The 20,553-nt window shown below is 45.2% G+C and overlaps 1 protein-coding gene across 4 annotated transcripts in view; it reads left to right on the plus strand.

The window, feature by feature from the left end:
- Positions 1-20,553, plus strand: part of AK8 (adenylate kinase 8) — a 99,291-nt gene that overhangs the window by 76,417 nt on the left and 2,321 nt on the right. For all 4 annotated transcript variants that reach the window (XM_083721411.1, XM_083721413.1, XM_083721412.1 and 1 more), the window contains one exon: positions 20,072-20,152. In XM_083721411.1, coding sequence (XP_083577537.1) covers positions 20,072-20,152 — 81 coding nt within the window. The remainder of the gene's footprint in view (positions 1-20,071; positions 20,153-20,553) is intronic.

A 20,553-nucleotide genomic window follows, 5' to 3' on the forward strand; every position in this document is an offset into this window, starting at 1 on the left:
GCTGCCAGCCAAAATGATCAGCCAGATTGGGTGGTGAGGGCCAGCGCCGAGGGCCTTCTGGCGGTTCCCTCATTGCGAGAAGCAAAGCTACAGGGAACCAGGCAGAGGGTCTTCTCAGTAGTGGCACCCACCCTGTGGAACGCCCTTCCAGCAGATGTCAAAGCGATAAACAACTACCTGACATTCAGAAGACATCTTTTTTTTAAATAATAATATTTATTAAGTTTTTGTTTACACAATAAAAAACATACATAATAACATAGTATTTTCCAATATCCACATTTCATTCTCATCTTTGGACTTCCTCACATCTCTTGTTCCTGCATCCTAAATTCATAAATTTTACTAGCAAATTATTAACTTGTTTCAATTCATATAATAAATTTTTCCAATATTTAAATCTCAGATTTTAGAATTTAAATCACTCTTTTGGAGACTTAGTTATAACAATTTATCCAAAATTTGTCTTTTCTTTCAATTACAATTAGATTTGTATTCCTTGTAACTAATTTGTTGGAGCCATTCTATTGCTAATCTTACATCTTTCTTAGATTCAGAAGACATCTTAAGGCAGCCCTGTTCAGGGAAGTTTTTAACGTGTGATATTTACTGTATTTTGGTTTTTATGGAAGCCGCCCAGAGTGGCTGGGGAGGCCCAGCCAGATGGGCGGGGTATAAATAATAAATTATTATTATTATTATTATTATTATTATTATTATTATTAAGGCAGAGGCCTAATGCCCCACTTGTACAACACTTGTACCGGCCTTGCAGGATGTGGAAATTGAAACCTGGAAAGCGTTGGAAATTGGGTAAAGAAATATTAAATATATTATTCCATGGCACCTTAGATTGAGAGAAACAATATAATGTGATAATAATTTCATATTTTAAATTAACAGCATCCTTTGGGGGTTTAAGATTCAGACTGGGAAGGTCAGGGTCTTTTTCGCACGTTGTAGGACAGAGGCACATTGTAAATGAGAGAGGAAAAAGAAATATATGAGAGGGAAATGAAGCTGTCCTGTTATTTCTAAGCTGTTGACATTTGACTATTTATTTCCACTGTTTGTGCTTGTGCTGGAGGGCGGGGAGGGGAACTGATGAATATTATTATTCTGAGTAAATGTGGAAAGGTCGTTCTTGCTTCTTGAAGGGTTAAAACTTAGTTTAAGGAAGTCTGTTACTAGGTTTGCTATCTGCCTTTTGAAAGCTGTGGGGCAATTAACTTTTAAAGCAGCTACCTCAAAAATGTAAATTACCTTTGAACCTGGCTAGCTCCCAGGAACTTTGGGAATAAAAGCAGAAAGGCAGATTCTGTTGGCTAAGTGGGAACCTTAACTCGGGGAAGTTCTTTTAGAACAGATGGGACTTTGCCTGGATAAGGCAGCTACTCGAGTTGTGAACTCGGAATCCTTTCTCTGGCTGTATGCAAGTGTTGTAAAATTAGGAACATAGGAAGCTGTCTTATGCAGAGTTAGGCCCTTGAGCTGTCAAACTCAATACACTTGCCGACAGCAGGTCAGTTGGGGATTGAAGCTGAGACCTTCTGCATTCAGAACATGTGCTATATCTTTGAGTCTTTAATCTTTAATCTGAAAATAAAATAAGACTTCAGTTCTCATGATTCTGAATAGGAGATGCTGAGGAGTGAACCTGGGAGCTTCTGCCTCCATGGCTGTTCCCTGTATGCTTCAAAGTTTGCAGACTAGCCTTTTTCAAAGAGACAGCGCTGTTACTATCCACAAATTGCACCATAATACATAATCAGCAGTAGGGCAGGCTCTTAACATTGGGTAGGAAGAAGGAGGTGAGCTGTCCCCCCCGCCCACACACACAAAGGCTGCCAAATGCTATTCCTTCTAGGTAGTCAGATAGCCGTTAATTAATAAAACTGTCAGATTAATTGTCCCGGTCTGGACATCCTTATCCATTCTGTAATTCTACCTTGCCAGCATCACTCCCTGCCCCCCCACTACTCTTTGCCCTATAGCTTCCAGCTCAATTAACTTAATGCTATGCAAATGAAAGGCTCTCCTCATCATTAGCTTCTAGCCTGTGAATGTTAATAGTATAATTGGGTCTTCAGCAAGGTAATTAGACACGATTTCTTCCATTAGTCTTACAAGGCCTAATTATTGTTGATAGGAGAGAGGGGACCAAGTCCCACAGCTGCCAGCAAAGCGGGGGCATCTGGGTTAAAGCAAATATAGACAAAACATTGACAAGGTAAAACAACCGTTGAGATCTATAGTGGGGGTCAGATAGAGGGGGGGAGGGAGGAGAGCGAGACACTGTGCCACAAGCAATATAGTCATCACAGATGTTGCAAGAGCAATAGGACTTGGATACAGGGATCTCTGAAATCCCTAAGAATGAGCCAGGAAAGAGCAATGTTTTACCCACACGTTCTCTCCCTCTCCCCCACTTCTCTCCCCTGCCCATGGGGCTGCCACCTCTGTTCACTCCACTTCCATCCCCACTTACCTTCCGAGCTTTTTTCCACTCCCTTCCTCCACCCCTTCCCAACCCCTCCTCCCTTTACACCTTACCAACCCCCTCCCTTTACACTTCCCCTACTCCCTCACAATTTGTCCCAACCCCTTTCAAAAGGTGGGGGAGGCACTTCAGAAAGTTTAATGGGGGGACAGTTAAAAGAGGGGTTTGCCAAGCCTCTCTCTGAATCTTCTTCGTTCTTTGGTTAAACAGCTTGCTTGGACCGCCTGCCACCTATGCTGTTTCCTCACCTGCCTGCCTATTGTTCATGGCTATGCAAACCACATAATGACAACAGCCTTACACTTTTATGTATATAGGAAGATACACACACACTACAGTACACACACACCACCACCAATATTATTTTGCAGTCCAACTCCAGCAGTGGAGGCTTGCACACTGGAGTGCGGGGGGGGGGGGGCACTGCCCCACTAACCTCAGTCTGCTGGACCCCACTTGCTTGCCTTCTTACAACCAGCCCAGGGGGTGGCACTGCCCAGCAGCTTCCTCCTTCTCCTTAGTCTCAGTGTTGCCCCTTGGAGGACATAGCAAAGAGGAGGAGGGGTGACCAACTACCAGAACCCAACTTTTATATTCCAGTTACAAGGCTATAATAATAATAGTTGGGCTGTAGCCAACCATTTAGCTGGGGCTGATGAGAGTTCTAGTCCAAAACATCCGGAGGGCTCCATGTTGCTGAAGGCTGCATTAACCTCTGTACCAGAAGCAGAAAAATCATAAGATAAGAAGAGCCCTTCTGGATCAGACCAACAGACTGTCAAACAGTATCCTATTCTCACAGTGTCCAACCAGACGCCTGTAGGAAACCCTCAAGCAGCACCTGAGCAGAAGAGCTTTTTCCCCTCCTGGAGTTTTGGGTAGCTGGTTCTCAGAAGCATTCCTCCCTCCAGCTGTGGAGGCAGAGCACAGTAGCCATCAATAACCTTATCCTCCAAGAAAATCAATTCCAGGCTTGGCTCTCGCTGTATCACATTGTGTTTATGCAACCAGAGCGCCTCACAGCCACCATCTCTGGCTGAGAAATATTCCTTGTCTATGAACAAATTCTCCTGTAAGGGGTTCTGAAGCTGACTCGTATAAAGGGAGAGAAATGCCACATCAAGCTGAGGTTTGATGGAGCAAGAATTATGTTTTTTAATTCAGAGTTGTGTACAGAGTGCTCATAAAACCTTGATCATGATGGAGGGTTCAATAAACATTGGGGAGCCATAAATATTTCTCTGGGAAATGGCTTTGTGAAACATTTAGTTGTTGAGTAATAAGCAGATCAGAGGAAATCAGATGAGTGGGAGTCTCAGGGTACTAATCTTGATGGGTTATATATATGTTGCTGTAGTGATAGGAGGATTGAGAAAAAGGTTGTTTGTTTTTTAATATATATACAACCAAGGCAATGAGTTGCAGAGCTTTTTCCTAATGCCGCTGTACTACCTGTGTTTGGACCTATCAAAATGGAGGGATGTTAGCTTCAGATAACTTTTGCTCTTGATTTTTGATCTGGGCAGTTCAATGACCCATGAAAATTAAAATCTGACCAGACTTGAATTAGGCATTGTTAATGATGTTTTGCAAAATAAAGGCTGCAAACACGCTTTACACTTAAAGCACCCCCTACTTCTGGGAACTGTAGTTTGCTAAGAGTGTTGGGAATTGTAGCTCCATGGGAGGTAAACTACACTTCCTGGGATTCTTGAGTAGAGAGGGTGTACTTTAAATGTATGGTGTATCTCCACTGAGGCCCTTTTTATCTAGAGATGTAATTAGCCATGTACAATGATGAAGAGCGTGAATTGGCCATCGTGCATATGTACATAGCGATGTAAGGAGACAGCATCTACCATCTTATTTTGACTTTGCACCAACCAGTGCTGTTTTTTTTCTGCTGCACTTTAGCCTCCACTTTAACTGATGTTATTTGTCCCCAATACACGCTGTGGTTGTAACTTGAACGAGTTACATAATGAACTTCCATGTATTTCAATGGAAAGGAAATGTCAAAAACAATACAGTAAGCAGCATGATTGTCTACCTATCATTTGCAGACTAAAAACAAATAGCCAATACCACTCATACTCACTTGCCTGATTTTTGTTCCTGACCTTGTATGAATGTGCAAATTGTAGGAATTTTCACTCCCATTTCTGTTTCTGATGCAATTCTCAGACATTCCTACCCCAGCACTGTATTAAAGGCTTCTGAGCATGCAGTCTTGGTGGGGGGTAGAGAGGGGCTGAAATATTCTTGGCGTAAGGAACCTCAGGCCTGGAAACTAAATACAGCCCTCTAGGAGTCCCTGCAACTCTCCCCAGGCCACACAGCATGTGAGCAATACCTCTCACTTTCCTGGATGAAAGATGAAGAAGGAGAAGCTTGGATGTTTTCATGCTTGGAATGTAGTTTCCTGTAAAAAGGTAAAATTCACATGAATTGCTCTACTCACTTTTACCCACCACTGGCACGTAACCTGCGAAAGGTCCCCCACAACAGAATGCAGCCCTAGGACTGAAAGAAGTTCCTCACTCCCATTCTAAGGCTTCTATCCCTATGAGGGGCTGATGATGATGACCCAGATCCGTGCCCAAATTGGGATGGAGATCTGCCCCACCCCCAAGTGCTGACCCAGCAAACAGGTTTCAGTCTTCACTCAGCCATATAAAGATTGCAAGACACGTGCCTGGCATCAAAAAAGCTTCTTTTTGGACAGTTTTTCTGGCTTTCTTCCCCAAACCAAGGACAGTTGGCAAACCCCAAGTTCCATCAAAGCCTCCTAGCTTCACATCTTGTACTGCACTAGAGTCTGCACCAGGATGACGAGCCTCTTTTTCTCCTGAGTGTCCAATCCTGCATGATACACAAGCAACTGTTACTAGAAGTGCAACCCTTTGGCACTAGAGGAGCGTCCTGAAAGATGGTGATGAAAAGACAAAAAGGTTTCAGTTCAGAAATGAGACATATTGGATGTGTTTGGGTGGAAATAACACTCCTCACAGTCCATCCTCGGCAAGCAGCCAGTGAGGTTGACTGTGTGGGAGGGTCCGGTGAGAGACAGCGGCTAGAGAGATGCAATAGAACAGATGCTGCCAAACCAGAACAGTAAAGTAGGCTAATGGACCAGTGGGAAAATCAGTATTTTCTCCCCCTCTTGCTCTCTCCTTCTGCTTCTCCTTCTCTCTTCCACCATAAGCACTTCTTCACACAACTAAATGACAAAATTTGCACCTGCAAGAGGTGTCGATGGCCACCAATTTAGGCGGCTTCAAAAGGGGATCAGACAAATTCACTATCAGTGGCTGCTAGCTACAATGAGAGTCAGTGTGGTTCAGTGGTTAGAGCATTGGGCTAGAACCTGGGAGACCAGTGTTCAAATCCCCAGCTCAACACACAAGGTGCACAAGGTGATCTTGGGCCAGTTACAGTCTCTTAGGCTAATCTAACAACAGGGTTGTTTTGAGGAAAAAAGGAGGGGAAGAACTGTGTACTCCACCTTGAGTTCCTTGGGGGAAAGGTGGGATATCAATGTTAATTACACACCCTATTTTCATTGTGTTTCTTTTGCATTTAAATGAATAGGGTGAGATAAAGTAATAGCAGTGAAGTTTACACAATTAATTGCATAAATTATGTAATCTCACCAGAGCAGACAGACAGTTGATGTGGCTTTCTGCATTAGAATGGAAACAGGGCTGCAGGTGACAAATACAAGGAAGAATAGAAACCAATGCTTTCTTACACCCCTCCATACCATCCAGTGGAAAACCCAGTGGGTACCATCTCCTGCACACACACACATCCACAGAAGTGAATGAGACCTGTTCAGGAGCACTGCAATTCTTTTGAAAGAAGCCCCTGGTCATTTCAGTGATGTTCGTTCCAGCCGTCTGGTGGTGCCCCCTGATAATTCTGTAAATTATTTAAGTGCCATTTGGATTTTCTGACTTGGTCGCCAAAATGCCTTGCTTCCTCCCCATCCTGATTGTGTCTTGGGAACCATGAAGCTGAGAGCAGAGAAATGCAGCTAGCTGGAATCAAAGGAGCTGGAAGTTTGACCTTTCAAGATGAAAAATTCATCTCAAAAGGGGGGGATAAACCTCTAGTAACCTCTTGGAGGGTCTCTTGATAATGCCCCTGTTCAATGGGCAAAGAGAGACAACTTGGTCCAGTTTTGTCATTTGAATGCCGAATGAGCTCATTTGAAAACACGGCCATTCAGAAATGTTTGAGCTGTATACATGCCATACATGTAAAGTACATTTAAAAGCACACTACTTCTCCCAAGGAATCCTGGGAACTGTAGTTTACCCCACACATAGAGCTACAGTTCCCAGTACTCTTAACAGACTACAGATCCAAGGATTCTTTGGAGGAAGTCACATGCTGCAGATGCTTGGTATGTCCACAGTCCAGAAGGAAATGGAAATATTACAAGCAAATAGGAGATATTTTATATGAAAGGTCTTTGAAGACCTTGAATGGTTTTCAGCATTTGCAGAGAGTTTCAAGTATTTACGAAGAGTGCAATCTCTCTAGAACAGTGTCTTATTTATTTATTTGTTCTCTTGCAATGTTATATATCTTTTTTTGGCTCTCCTTGGATAAATGCACACATGCACGCACGCTTGCAGCTGTTTAAATTGCCGCTGTCAGGGGCTCTCACATGCTCTCAGTTATGTCATCACAAAGTCGAATCCAATTGATAGCAGGAAGCTTTAACTGATGTCCAGTGACATATTCATGCCACATGTTAGGTTGCATCCTGCACCCTGATGGGATGGTTCATTTGATATACGAAGAGGGAAGACGGGAGGGATATGTATTTTATTTTACTTAATGAAATGTATATACCACTTGATTGTAAAAAAACCCAAACCTGGGTAGACTTGTCTAAACATAAATGTTTTTAGCAGGTGCTAAAAAAGGTACAGCAGAGACATAATAGGCAGGAGTTCCAAAGTGTAGACTCTGTCACACTAAAATATTGATTTCTTACAAATGTGGAATGGGGGGAGATGCCCAGGAATGATCATGTCAGCCTCCTGTTTCATTGTGCTGTTCTATATTGCACCGTTCCAAAGGGAGACTAAGATTGTCAGCAGTCAGGACATTTGGGTTAGGGTATTGTTTAGCTGGTTTCGATTTTGTTATTATTGCCCCAGTTGTCTAAATTGTTTTAAATTGTTTTTAACTGTTTCTATCTTGTATGTTTTTAAATTATTATTTTTTGTGGGATGTGCATGGGAAGAGAGGAGCTGGGGAGAGCAGCTCCTCCGTCCCAGTCACTGTGGTTCAGGGTAGGGGGAGGTATAATATGGGGCGGGGGTTTGAGCAGGCTGGGTAAGGGACACACAGCACAGGCAGCCAGTGACTTTGCCATGTTCTACCCCCTCCTCCATTCTGGGGAATTGGGTTTATCTTATCAGGCAGCACTTGGCTCTGTGGCTGCTGTTGTTGAATGCCAGGTGGGCTTGGAGTAAGACCTCCCTCATCTATGATCTGATTGTGGATGAGGAGGCCAATCTGTTCTGCATCACTGAGGCCTGGGTGGGTGAGCAGGGTGGAGCCAGCTGTGCCCACCACCTGGCACTCAGTACAGCAGCAGAGCACATTTGAAGGGTGGGAAGGGGACTTGCTGATTCCATCTCTCTTTCCAGGATCTCTGTCCACTTAGAGGGAACTAGAGTGTATGTTCCTGGTATTGGGAAACATGGACAGATTAGGGATTCTGCTGCTTTACCACCTGCCTTGCTGCTCAGCTGTCTCCCTGTCTGAGCTGACAGAGCTGGTCTCAGAGGTGGTGTTGAGGCCTCCCAGACTGTTGGTTCTGGGTGACTGTCAACATCCATACTGAGGTGACTGGCTCTAGTGTGCCTCAGGACTTCATGGCTGCCAAGATAAGCATGGGACTATCCCAACATGTCAGTGGCCCAACACTGTGGCAGGCCACACTCTGGACCTTGTTTTCTCAGCTTGTCATGGTCAGATCACTTCCTGTTGACATTTAGGCTTTCAGTACCTTTCCCTCTCTGCAGAAGGGATGGCCCGTCCTTGGAGGCTGATGGATCCAATGGATTTCCAGATCGCTTTGGGAGATTTTCTGGCTGATATGACTGACACTCCTGTCAAAGCCCTGGCTGACCTCTGGAACATCTGAATGGATCATCCAAATGGATCAGACTGTTGACACAATCGCTCCTTACCTCCCTCTCCCACCTTGTGGAGCCTGCTTAGCTCTCTGGTATCCTCCAGAGCTTAGGGTGAGGAAACAAAATGGGAGATGGCTCGAATGCGAATGGAAGAAAGATCTGATCAAATGCAAGTGAACACTGGTGAGGGCTCATCATCGAGCCTACCTAGTGGCAATGAAGGCAGTAAAAGAGGCATACTTTGCTGCCTCCATTGCATCCTCAATATGTCATCTGGTGGCCCAGCTTCCCCCTATCTGGACAGGAGTAGCCTAACTAGTGTTGCCTATGCTCTGGTAACTTATAGGTCTGACTGCAGTGGTTGATTAGTTTCCATCCCCAATTCAAAGTGCTGGTTTTGACCTATAAAGCCTTAAATGGTTCAGGACCACAAGAACCACCTCTCCCCACATGAACCAACTTGGGCCCTGTGTTCATCATCTGAAGCCCTTCTTGGTGTGCTTCCTCCAAGAGAAATCCAGAGAGTGGCAACACGAGAACGGGCCTTTTCTGCAGCAGTTTCCCATTTGTGGATTGCTCTCCCCAGGGAGAATCAGATAGAGCCTTCATAATATACCTTTAGGTGTCAGGTGCAAACATTCCTTTTCAACCAGGCCTTTGGCTGACTAACATCCTATACCCCTTTGTACAGGGGCAAAGACTATATCAAGAGTGTGCTGTGCCTGATGTGCTGAACCATTTGAGAGAGACCCCTGGTTGTCATGGAGGGCATGAAGTCCCGAGCTTACCCAGTGGTAGCCTCCACATGGATATTGAAGTCACCCGGGATCATCATCCTGGGGTCCTCCAACAATACCCTAGAGGCCACTTTGGCCAGGGATTCTCAGGGATGCTTCTGGGCAATAGGATGGTCAGTAAACCAGCAGCATCCCCAATCTCTCTCTATGGCTTGGCTTCCAAGTGCAGATCCTCCAACCCTGTCCCAAGATCAAGAGGCTTTCTGGTCAAGGGGGTAGTGCTTTGATGGACAATAGCACACCTCCCTCCAAGTCCCCCCCCCCATTCTAGCCTAGCCTAGTGCTGTACTGAGTACCCAGGTGGACACAGCTGCATAAAGCAAGACAACCCAGCTCACTTATCTAAGTCACACTCATGCAGACTAAATCAGCCTGTTCATCCATGATCAAGTTATGGATGAGCATGGTCTTATTATGGATTGATCTGGCATTTAGCAACAGCAGCACCAAACCAGATTGCTCAGTGGATATGCTAACAGTACCTTCTAGAGGAGTGAGAAGGCTAGAACAAGGAGCAGAGACTAAACATCTAGGTCTGCATCCCAGATGGAAGTCAGACCCTCCAACTGTACCTTCCCTCCCCTCACTGAAATTGGAGTATCACTAAATAGCACGTCAGGTGGTACTTTCCAGTGTCATCAAAAGAAGGACTCTTTGCACAACCTATTGCCCCTGCCCCCAGAGAAATTCCTACCCCACAGAAATATCAAGTAGTTTTTGCTTTAAATTCAAACCAGCAGGCATTGGGGCCAGCTCTATTAGAGGAGAGCAAAATCCAGAAGTTATAGAAGAAATGCATAGGTTTCTTCCGAGAGCATAAACTCCTGATGCATCTCGTCATTGCCTCTCAGGAGAGCAGTACTAAAATTCCACTCATCATTTTATCATTCAGCTCAAATCTTCTTGGCTGTTTTTCACACCACAACATTTTGTGTGAAAAGCGACATTCTTTTCATTCTCGTTAAGAACCCGTTTTCTCTTAAGCTTCTAGGGGCTGTGGCTGGTCAGCTTGAGCCAAGATGGCAGACTCGTTTTGCCAAGTGCCCTGTTAGTACAAAGAGGGGCGAGTGAGAAACATGCCTCCTAAACCAGCCAATATAGCAATTCCTTTGCCAGTCCACTGCATGTCCACTTTGCAGAGCTATTAGCTCAAGCATTGGCCCAAGACATCAGACATGAAAAGATAAGAAGGGCCTGCTGGATCAGGCCACCTAATCCAGTAGCCTGTTCTCATAGCAGCCAAGCAGGACCAGAGGCAGTGTATAGTTAGAATGAGCAGCAGCCATCAATAGCCTTACCCTCTTCCTAGTCTCAGTCTTAAACCCCCAAAGAATGCTGTTAATTTAAAATATGAAATGATTATCACATTGTATTGTTTCTCCCAATCTAAGATGCCAGGGGATAATCTATTTAATATTTATTTACCTAATTTCCAACGCTTTCCAGGTTTCAAGGCCAGTACAATTATTATTGTACAAGAGGGGCATTAGGCCTCTGCCTCAATGGGCAGCTAGTTCTCACCACCCAATCTGGCTGGTCATTTTGGCCAGGAGCCCAAAGAACCTAAGAAGAGACTGCTGGTTCAGGCCAGTGGACCATCTAGTCCAGTATCCTGTTCTCACAGTGGCCAACCAGATACCTGTGGGAAACCCACAAGCAGGATTCAAGCACAAGAACAGTCTCCCCTTCTGTTGTTTGCAACAACAGGTATTCAGAAGAAATGCTGCCCCCAGCTGCAGTGGCAGAGCACAGTCATTGTGACTAATAGCCCCTGATAGCCCTCTCCTCCTCCATGTATTTGGCTAATCCTCTTTCAAACCCATCTAAGTTGGTGGCCATCAGTGTAAGCCACAGAAGGCTGTGCTTCCTGGAGTGATTTGAATCCCCAGTTTTTCATACCTTTCCCCCTGCCCCTCACCACCCAATCTCTGTGTTTTTTTTTAAAGGGGTGGAGGAAATGGGAGCATTTAGCAAACACAGTAATAAATTTGGAGAGAGAGCCTTGCAAACAAGCATCTAGAAAAGGCCACAACGGAAAAGATGGCTGTGTGTGTACGCCACACCTTTTTAATCACGTAATTGCTGAGTGACATTCAATTCGGTGGCCTTAAGTTTCTCTCTCCCCCCCCCCCCCAAGCATCGGGCACCCGCTCCTCTCTACCTGGTTCACCCCCACATCCTCCACTTTGGCCTTTGAAGCGGGGGAGTGCCTTAACTACACCGAAATTTGGCCAGGCTTCTGCATCTTACAGTAGAGACACGCATGCAAACAATTGAAGTCTTTGAGAACAATGAAATATGCATGGCTATCTGTGACAGCCCTATAAAGCAGAGCAATTAGCCGCGTAATCCGAGAGAGCTGAGGCGGGTGGGCGGCCCGCGGTTCCCTATTAGTTAAATGCTTTTTGTATTTGCGCTTCCCATCAAATCAACTAACACTTCCTTTAATTGGTTCATGAATTATACAGCTCCTCCTGCATTATAATTTAATCACCAGTAAACATTCCTGGGGCCCCACTGTAAAATGGATCGCACTCATTAATTCGTTAATTTCAGCAGATGGAAGGGGAGAGCGCCGGATGTACGGTGTGGCAAAATACCGACCGCCTCCGGCAATGGAAGAAGGGGGGGCCGTTTAGGGTCTTTTTTTCCTTTTTTTTTAAAGGGCTGTCAGAAACTCAATCTGTGAGCTGTCAGCAGCCTGGACCCTTTCTCCCCCTGGCACCACTCCCCACTTTTGCTTCTGCCATCCCTCCCTTCTTCACCCCACCCACTGGCTGGAAGTGACTGACGGATTCATACGGAGCCTTGTCAACCCGTCTTTAAACATCAAGCCGGCGGGTAAACCGAACCCAATGTAAATTATTTCTTGTCTTAACGGGCGCCCGTCTCCCCCCCCCCCCCGTTTCTCTGTCCCCATGAATATTTCATGGTGGGCAGCATAAATATTAATTCTAATAGCTCTGCACGGTGGTTATTATTTCTGTCTTATGACAAATATTCATAAAATATTCAGCACCCTTTTTTGGAACACTTACACACTTGATTGTGAAATTTCCTTTTCTCTGGCTTCCTGGGGACGCGCTGAACATATTGGGGTTCTCTTGATGGACTGCTTTCCTCCCCACTCTTTCCCTCCCTCCTGCCTCTTAATTAATACTATGAAATATAAATATTTAATCCGATTTATTTTGCGTTTTCCCCAGAAGCGAACCCTATTAGGCTGGAGAGGTTCTGTTTGACAGTATTTAAATGGGGGAAATTTATTCCCTATTAGGAAATTGGTTACTCTTGACACGTGTGTAAAGTGACACATCATCGGCTCTTTTCCTCCCCCCCCCCTTCTCCCTCTTTTGCATTTGCAATGTGTTTCCTTTTCTTCTTCAAAAAATTAAGACTATTCAAGGGCATAGATCTTGCCCCTGGAAAAGTTTCTGCCACTATCATTTGGCCAAAGGGATTAACTTTGCTTTGTGGACACAGACAGTGTTAAAACACGCTATTTCTTTATACTAATACTTGGCAATTTAAATAGCATTTTTCAGGTATTTAAAGCAGGGAGGGGGGGCGTTGCTATCTGAATGCTGCTGAATTACAACTCACATCAGCTCTCACTAAGCGTGGCTGATGGCCCAGGAAAGTGATGGGCCAAAGCAGTGGCTTACCAAGGCCAGTGGATGAGGTTGTGGCCGAGACGACACCTGAACCTGGGATTTCTCAGCTTGCATTTCAGCTGTGCCAATTATCATCTTATTTTGATGTTAATGTAAAAAATTGGCACAGGTGATGTAGCCAAAACAAACATCTGTGTTCTGATGCTGTTCGGTTGTCTTGACCTGCTTTTCCCTCACCTTATGGCTGTAGCAATGAGAGGTTGTCTACTGGCCCTTGTGTGATGTCATCATATTTGTCCTTGACCAAACTTAAGCACTCAGACAGCATGGTAGGCTTGGAAAGCGTCTGTTGGGGCTGCCGACCAAGAGCCAGGCAGGTAGGGAAGCAAGCAAGCCAGCTGACAATTCAGTAGCAGCCCCAAGTGCAGGGTAGAAAGTTTCCTGGGCAGCCCAAGGGGAACATAAGAAGCTGCCATAGTGAGCCAGAGTTTTGGTCCTTCTATCTCAGTGCTGTCTACGCTTACTGGAAGCAGCTCTCCAGGGCTTTAGGCAAGGAGTCTCCCAGCTCTACCTGGAGATATTGAGATGAGGTACATCCCTTCCCTGTATGTGTTCAGAATCATTTGCAGCATCACAAAAGTTCTTTCCCGGCATTGTACGGGATCCTGATTATGCCTGTGGCTCCAACAGCAAAAGGCTCTGTCTTTTCTGCTCCCTTCCAAGCCACAGAAGCTCCCTCCTTGCCGAGACGAGCTGCGATTAAGCTCACAATTAGGGGAAATGGGGCCAGCTCAGTTGTCCACCGAAGGAGCTCCCTGCTGCTGCCATCTTTATTCCTGATCTGTGAAGTGCCATTGGAGCAAACTCTGGGGGGAATCTGACAATGATGGAATAACAAACGAGAGGGAGGAGGAGGCAGAGAATAAAAAAGAGAGAGGTGGTGTGTGTGTGTGTGTGTTTGCATGAAGAGATGTGATGTCATTTCAGGAGCAGTTGCTGATACCACCAGTTCCTAGCCTCTTTCTTTTTTTAAAAGTGGGACATTATGAGCAATTTCTCTAAAGAAACTTTATGGACATCTTGAAAAGCCTTTAAAATGTTTGCATTGCCTGTGCTTTCCCCTCCCCTCGTATGCTTATATAACACCCCCTCAGTGGATGATGGGTTGTATTCAGTGCTTTATGCAGAGCAGACTTATCAAATTAGTGGGTATGGTTAACTTAGATCTGGTAATTTCAGTGGGTTTGCTCATTGGCTACAACCAGATATTCCTGATTCCTAGCAGATTTGGTGACCGGAACGGGGTGGGGAGGAGGATTAGACTGGACATGTTTGCCCTGAAGCTGATTGATCCCCTATATAATATTATCAGAACAAAGTTGTATATGTTCAGGATTTGGTAAGATGAGAGAGAGACTTCTCCTGCATGAAGGCCATGTCAGTTTTTCCGCTTTGAAGTACAAAAAGCTGTGAATCAGTTGGGCAGACTGTGATGTCCTGAATAGGCTCTTTCCCCCTTCTTCAGTTTGCCAGTCATCAGACTCAGCAAAGAGGAGAGCCTTGTAACACTAAACTGTAGTTTGGCTGTAACCACAGTTACCAAGTTCCCATTGAGAACTGTGGTTAGTTTAAAAGCTGAAGCAGATTCTCCTTGCATTTTTGTATACATCACTTGGCTAGAGAGGACTGCATTGCAAAATTTGGAGAAGTGTGAATTTTGAAGGAGGGCTGTGTTACAGTTTATGTATTGTATCACGAAGTGTGGATTTGAACGTGAACTGCATCAGATCCTTCCTTCCTAATTAGAAGCAGAAGGGGCAAGGCAGAGCAGGAAGTGTGTCTGTGGGAACCTCTTAAGCTATTCACTCTGCAGTGTCACCATAGATCAAGGGGGAGGGAGCCCTTGGCCCTCCAGATATTCCTGAACTGTTGTCATCATCCCAGGCCATCCTGGCTAAGGCTGATGAGAATTGTAGTCTAGCAACATCTGGAACACTAAAGATTCCCTGCACCTGCCCTAGATGACAGCCTTACACGGCTAAGAAGGAAGACTGGATTTCACTGCCTCTTTCCTCCCTGTGGATATACAGTATATCGTTCTGGGGCCATGGCAAGGCAGGCCTGGAACATTTGGCAACTGAATAGTTAACAGCAGTAATCTCTCTCTCTCTCAGGTTTAGGCACAGCTGGGGGAAGTTGTGGCATTATCAGTTATGCTCCCATTTTAAGCAAGGATCAGCCAGTGCCCCCCCCCCCCCGCTGAGTGCAGAGCATGCAGAATGGAAAGCAGGCAGCTGGTCCCTGCTTACCAAGGGGAAGATGTATAGGCTATTTTAGCAAATTGAGAACAAGATGAATGGCCTTCTATTTTTGAAAGTTGCTGTCTCACAACAAAAGCAGAAGTTTAAAAGTAGCTTTTAACCAGAGGAGGCTGGTCCATTAGGGCATATAGGGGCACTGCCCCACCAACCACAGCCTGCCTGTGCCCCTTTACCCCACCTGTCTGCTTTTCCTCTTTAGGGGTTGGCTCTGCCAGCTAGTTTCTTCCTCCATGGTTTCAGTGCTGCCCTTGTAGAACTCATCAGGGAGGAGGATGGGGACAGGACTAGAATGAGTTGGCCCCACCTCTGATTGCTTCCAGCCTCACCTGTCATTGGCTCTGTCTCTGTCTACTGGCAGGGTCACTGCCTTCTGCCCTACAAGGCCCAATGGGCAACAACCACCACTAAAAACATGAGAAGAGCCTTGCTGGATGAGGCCAATAGCCCATCTAGTCCAACATCCTGTTCTCCCAGGACCCAAGCATAACAGCTCTCTCCCCTCCTAGTATTCAGAAGCATTATTGCCTCCAACTGGAGGCAGTTTAGCCAGGATGACTCGTAGCCATTATCTTCCTCCATGAATTTGTCCAATCCTCTTCTAAAGCCATCCAAGTTGGTGGCCGTCACCAACTCACTTCCTGTTGAAGTGAGTTCCATAGTTTAGCACCCAGGAGTCCCGACGTGCCCACAAGAATGTTCCCGTTGCATCTGGTCCACATCCAACAGATTTCCATTGTCCACCCCAGGGCCCAAATCAACATTCAGCATCCCAGTCTGATTGCATCCACTCCTGATATCTATGCAGATACCCGCTCTACACATGTAGAAAGAACCCTATACATTTTTGGGAGGGAGGGCATTGATAGGGCACTTATTAATCATGCCCGCTGGGGCCGGTTCAAAAATTTTAAACAGTAAAAATACTAATGTAATACTAAAACAATTGGGGAAGGGCTGTAGTTCAATGGCAGAGCAAAACTTAGTTGGATACAACTCTTTGTAATTAATTATGTTTTAGCAGACAGTGGAAGTAATAATGTAGGTTTAGTGGAAGCTGAACCCTAGCAGAATGGAAACAGTGCTGATTGTGAAGAACAGAGGACTGGATGGAAATTGCTGCCTGCTTACATCCGTATGCCCTGCCCCTGCTGCAAGCATCTGCTGCTCTTCCTAATGGTGGGGCTGGAGCTGTCCTCTGTTCTCCAGCTCCGAATCTTCTGCTCAGGAAACCAAACTGATTATCCCTGGAGACCAATAAATAGGATGGGCTATGCAGTTCTGGCAGCATGGAAAGATGCCTTGTAATCCTCTTCAGAATGTGGTTGTTTGTTTGTTTGTTTGTTTGTTTGTTTGTTAAATTTGTATACTGCCCTTCATCCAAAGATCACAGGATAGTTCACAACAACAACAAAAAACAAAATGAAAACCCGAAACATATAATAAAATGAAAACAAAAGTGAACAAACCAATAACCCCTCACATTTGAATGGCCTTCTTCTTCAACTGCTGAGTGATGCCAGGATATAGTAGGGCAGCTTCTTCAACCTCAGCCCTCCAGATATTTTTGGCCTACAACTCCCATGATCCCTAGCTAGCAGGACCAGTGGTCAAGGATGATGGGGATTGTAATCTCAACACATCTGGAGGGCCGAGGTTGAGGAAGCCTGTAGTAGAGGCTTGACAATGGCTTGTCCCTTGCTTGTCCCATTGACTATCCAGATGTTAATAGACTACAGCGCCCATGATCCCAGGCCATTGGCCATGCTTCCTGGGGCTGATGGAAGCTGTTGTTCAGCAAAACCCAGAAGGCCAAACGTTCCCCCATGGCTGATTTAGGCAATGAACACGTCTGAGTCAGGAATTACCCACCTGACTCCCTACAGCATCCCCCCCCCTCCTTCCCTCTGCTTGTCTTTATTGCTGACACCAGACTGAATAATAAGACACGCTTTCTCCACACACAAAATGTGTATTTCCGACAAGGCTCTTCCACTGTTCATCTTTCTGGCAGCTTCTTACGAGGGGTGGGTCTTTGGCTTTTCCTTCTCAGTTTCCTGCTACATTTCTCTTTTTCTCAACTTAGTGACTATGAGTAGCGACAAGGCTCCTTGATATGGCAGGTTATAATCCTTTCCTTCTTTTTTTGTTTTGTTTTGTTTATTTTGGAAAATAATAGGGGGAGCCGTATCAATTATCAGGACTGTATAAGCAGACATTGTTGCCCGCCCCCCCCCCCGCGTGCGCCTTTCCCTGCCTTCTGCTAGAATATTCATCTCAATATACACTTTATCACTAGTTACCCGTTGTGACAATCACAATTCTAGACGGTTGTTGGGCAACAGAAACAAAGCAGAAACAAAATGTTTGGAGTGTAAAGGATAAAAGACTGTTGAAAACTGTTATATTCTCCTCCTGTCTTTGGAATCATTGAGATCTTCTGCTTTTTTTATTTTTAATGCTGGGCTGAGGTGTGTGGGGTTTTTTGTGTGTTTTTTTTTAACTCAATGCAAGTGGAAGTCATTATCTGTAAACATTTGAAGAGCCAGTGAGATGATTTTCATAACTTTAAGTTCTACAAAGGAGCCAAATAATCTTGCTACGTGCATGCCACGGTGATAGAACCCTCTGGCTTTCATCTGATCTGATTCTCCCCAGTAAGGATAAAATGTTCCCTTTGGTGAATGTCTAAAGCTTACACTAACCGGTCTGAGAGGCACGTGCATGCCCCCCCCCCAAATGAATTGAAATGAAATATAAAAACTAAGCAGCATAGCCTTGAAGCCAGCCGCAGGGAGAAATTGCATTCTGAGGAAAGCCGGCAAAATATCCTATTCCCCACCGCCCAGAATAAAATAAAAGTTCATTTCTACAAAGAATTTGGAATGGATTAGGGAACAGGAGAAAGACAGAAAGCTAAATAATAAACAGGAGATTTTCCCCTCTTCCAAGTTACCTCTTCCAATATCCTTTCGGTAAAGATATTTCCTGCATTATGAAGCTTGAGGCATGAGAAATCCTGGGATGCACTTCAGGGTTGGAAAGTGGTGGCTGTAGTTATGAATGAGCATAAAAAAATCCCCTCCATATATATAGTAAAGAAGTGAGAGAGGGTTAAAATGGTCATCTCCCTCAAGTACTGGCCTACTACACACGGGGGGCTTTGGGCTTAGGGGAGCATCTGAAAATAGGAGCACACTCCTGTAATCAGTTGGGATATTCCAGGAGTGTAAGTCTTGGTGCTTTTCTCCCAAGGGTCAAAATGATATACATGATGAATGAGTGGTGGAACAGATTGCCCCTCTTCAGCCTGTGGGTGGGGCAGTTCCAGATTCAAATGCTCCTCTCAGTTCTTTCCCTTACAAAAACACCCTCCATGCAAAGAGAAAATGAGCAGATCAAGTTCAAAGGTTCAATCATGGCCTTTGTTGTGCTCATTTTAAATAAATAAACAATATTTATGTGTGGCAGGGCGTTTTTAATATGGTGGTGCATTTAAAAATGCGTAACTCCCTCAACTGGCAGTGATACAGGCCAGATTTCTCCCAGCTCATCCCTTTGTGTAGATTAGACTTTAAGGCATGCTCAGAAACAAAATCTAGGGAAGGAGCCAGCACAGGAAGGAACTCTGGCACATCCTCTATGGAGAGGTCTCCTGCCTTTCCTTCCTTTGAAACCTCGGGTTCAAATGGACAGAGCTTCCTGGGCTCCATGAGGGCTTACTGGTAATGCCTGAAGAAGGATAATAGCCCAACATAAGAACAGTCATTTCGCATCAGGCCAATGATCCCATCTAGTCCATCGTCCTGTTCTCACAGGGGCTGAACAGATGCCTGAATGGGAAGCCAGCAAGCACTTGTGATCTCCAGAAGCTGGCATTCAGAGACATCACTGCCTCTGAGAGTGGAGGTAGCACACAGCCATCGTGTCTAGTAGACATCGATAGCCCTTTCCTCAATGAATCTGTCTGATCCTCTTTTAAAGCCATCCAAGTTGGTGGCCATAACTGCCTCCTGTGGGAGCAAGTTCCCCAGTTTAACTCTTAGTTTCAGTTCCTTTCCTAATGATCCTTAGCATGGAATTCACCTTTTTCAAAGCTGTGACACTCCAGTTTGCCTTTAATGCCACCATTTTAATGATGCTCCAATGAGGGCAATGTTGGAAATTAAAATGGCACCTAGAGACAGCACTTTGGTGCTACTGGGAACATTCCAGCCGGATAGGACCACCAGGGTCCCTTTGATGGAAGATAAATCCTCTCTCTTAACTTGGAGGCTGATTGAGAAGGGACCGCAGCATCCAAAAGCCTTCTGCAGATTAGAGGACCAAGTGCAGGCAGGTGACGGGAACAGACCCTGGCCCTGGACTGAGGCAGCTTCTTGTATTGTTAATCAAAGATCATTATTCTTTAGGATACAGCAAGCCTGCAACCTGGGTGCATTTAATTTGTGTGTATGGCAAAAACACACACACACAAAAAAACCCCCTATAAAAATCAAAAAGGGGGCAGAAACGGGTGGAAATGACTTTGGCAGTCTCACCTGCCACAAAACCCAATGTGTTTTGACTATACGTGATTTTGGCGTTAGGCTTGATCCCTGGAAGTAAGTTGCGGGCCTTCTCAAAACACAGTCAGTGTGCTACTGCTAGTGGCATTTCCCCCTCTCCTCTCTCTTCATAGGGTGTTTTTCCTGCACATCACACCTGAGTCCATTCTGGAGCGCCTGTGTTACCGTATGCTTGACCCAGTCACTGGAGAAAGGTTAGTAGTACCAATGCAAGTGTGCTGGGGATAGTTTCCCTGCTTTGGAAAATTTATCCAAATCTAGGGGGCGGTGTGTTTTTTGTTTTTGTTTTGCAGAATACAGTTCACTTTTTGAAGGGATGTCTGGTCCAAATGCAATTTAAAGACAGCCCTGAGTTACCTTTCAACAGACAACCTCACCTGGACAGCAGACTGAGCAGGCATATGCACCTAGTCACAGCCTTCGCCACTAGGGCGAGATGAATTTCCATTGGAATGACAGTAACCCTGTCTGCATTTGCATTTACTCCAGGGATGGGTCACCCTTCTTAAGCTGAAAAGCTGCCTTCCCTTCTAGACAACCTTGCAAGGGCTGCATGCCAGTGATGGGAAGAGCCAGAGGCAAATGTGGGCAGATC

Source organism: Podarcis gaigeae (genome assembly GCF_964106915.1).
Source record: "Podarcis gaigeae genome assembly, chromosome: Z".
Lineage (NCBI taxonomy): Eukaryota > Metazoa > Chordata > Lepidosauria > Squamata > Lacertidae > Podarcis > Podarcis gaigeae.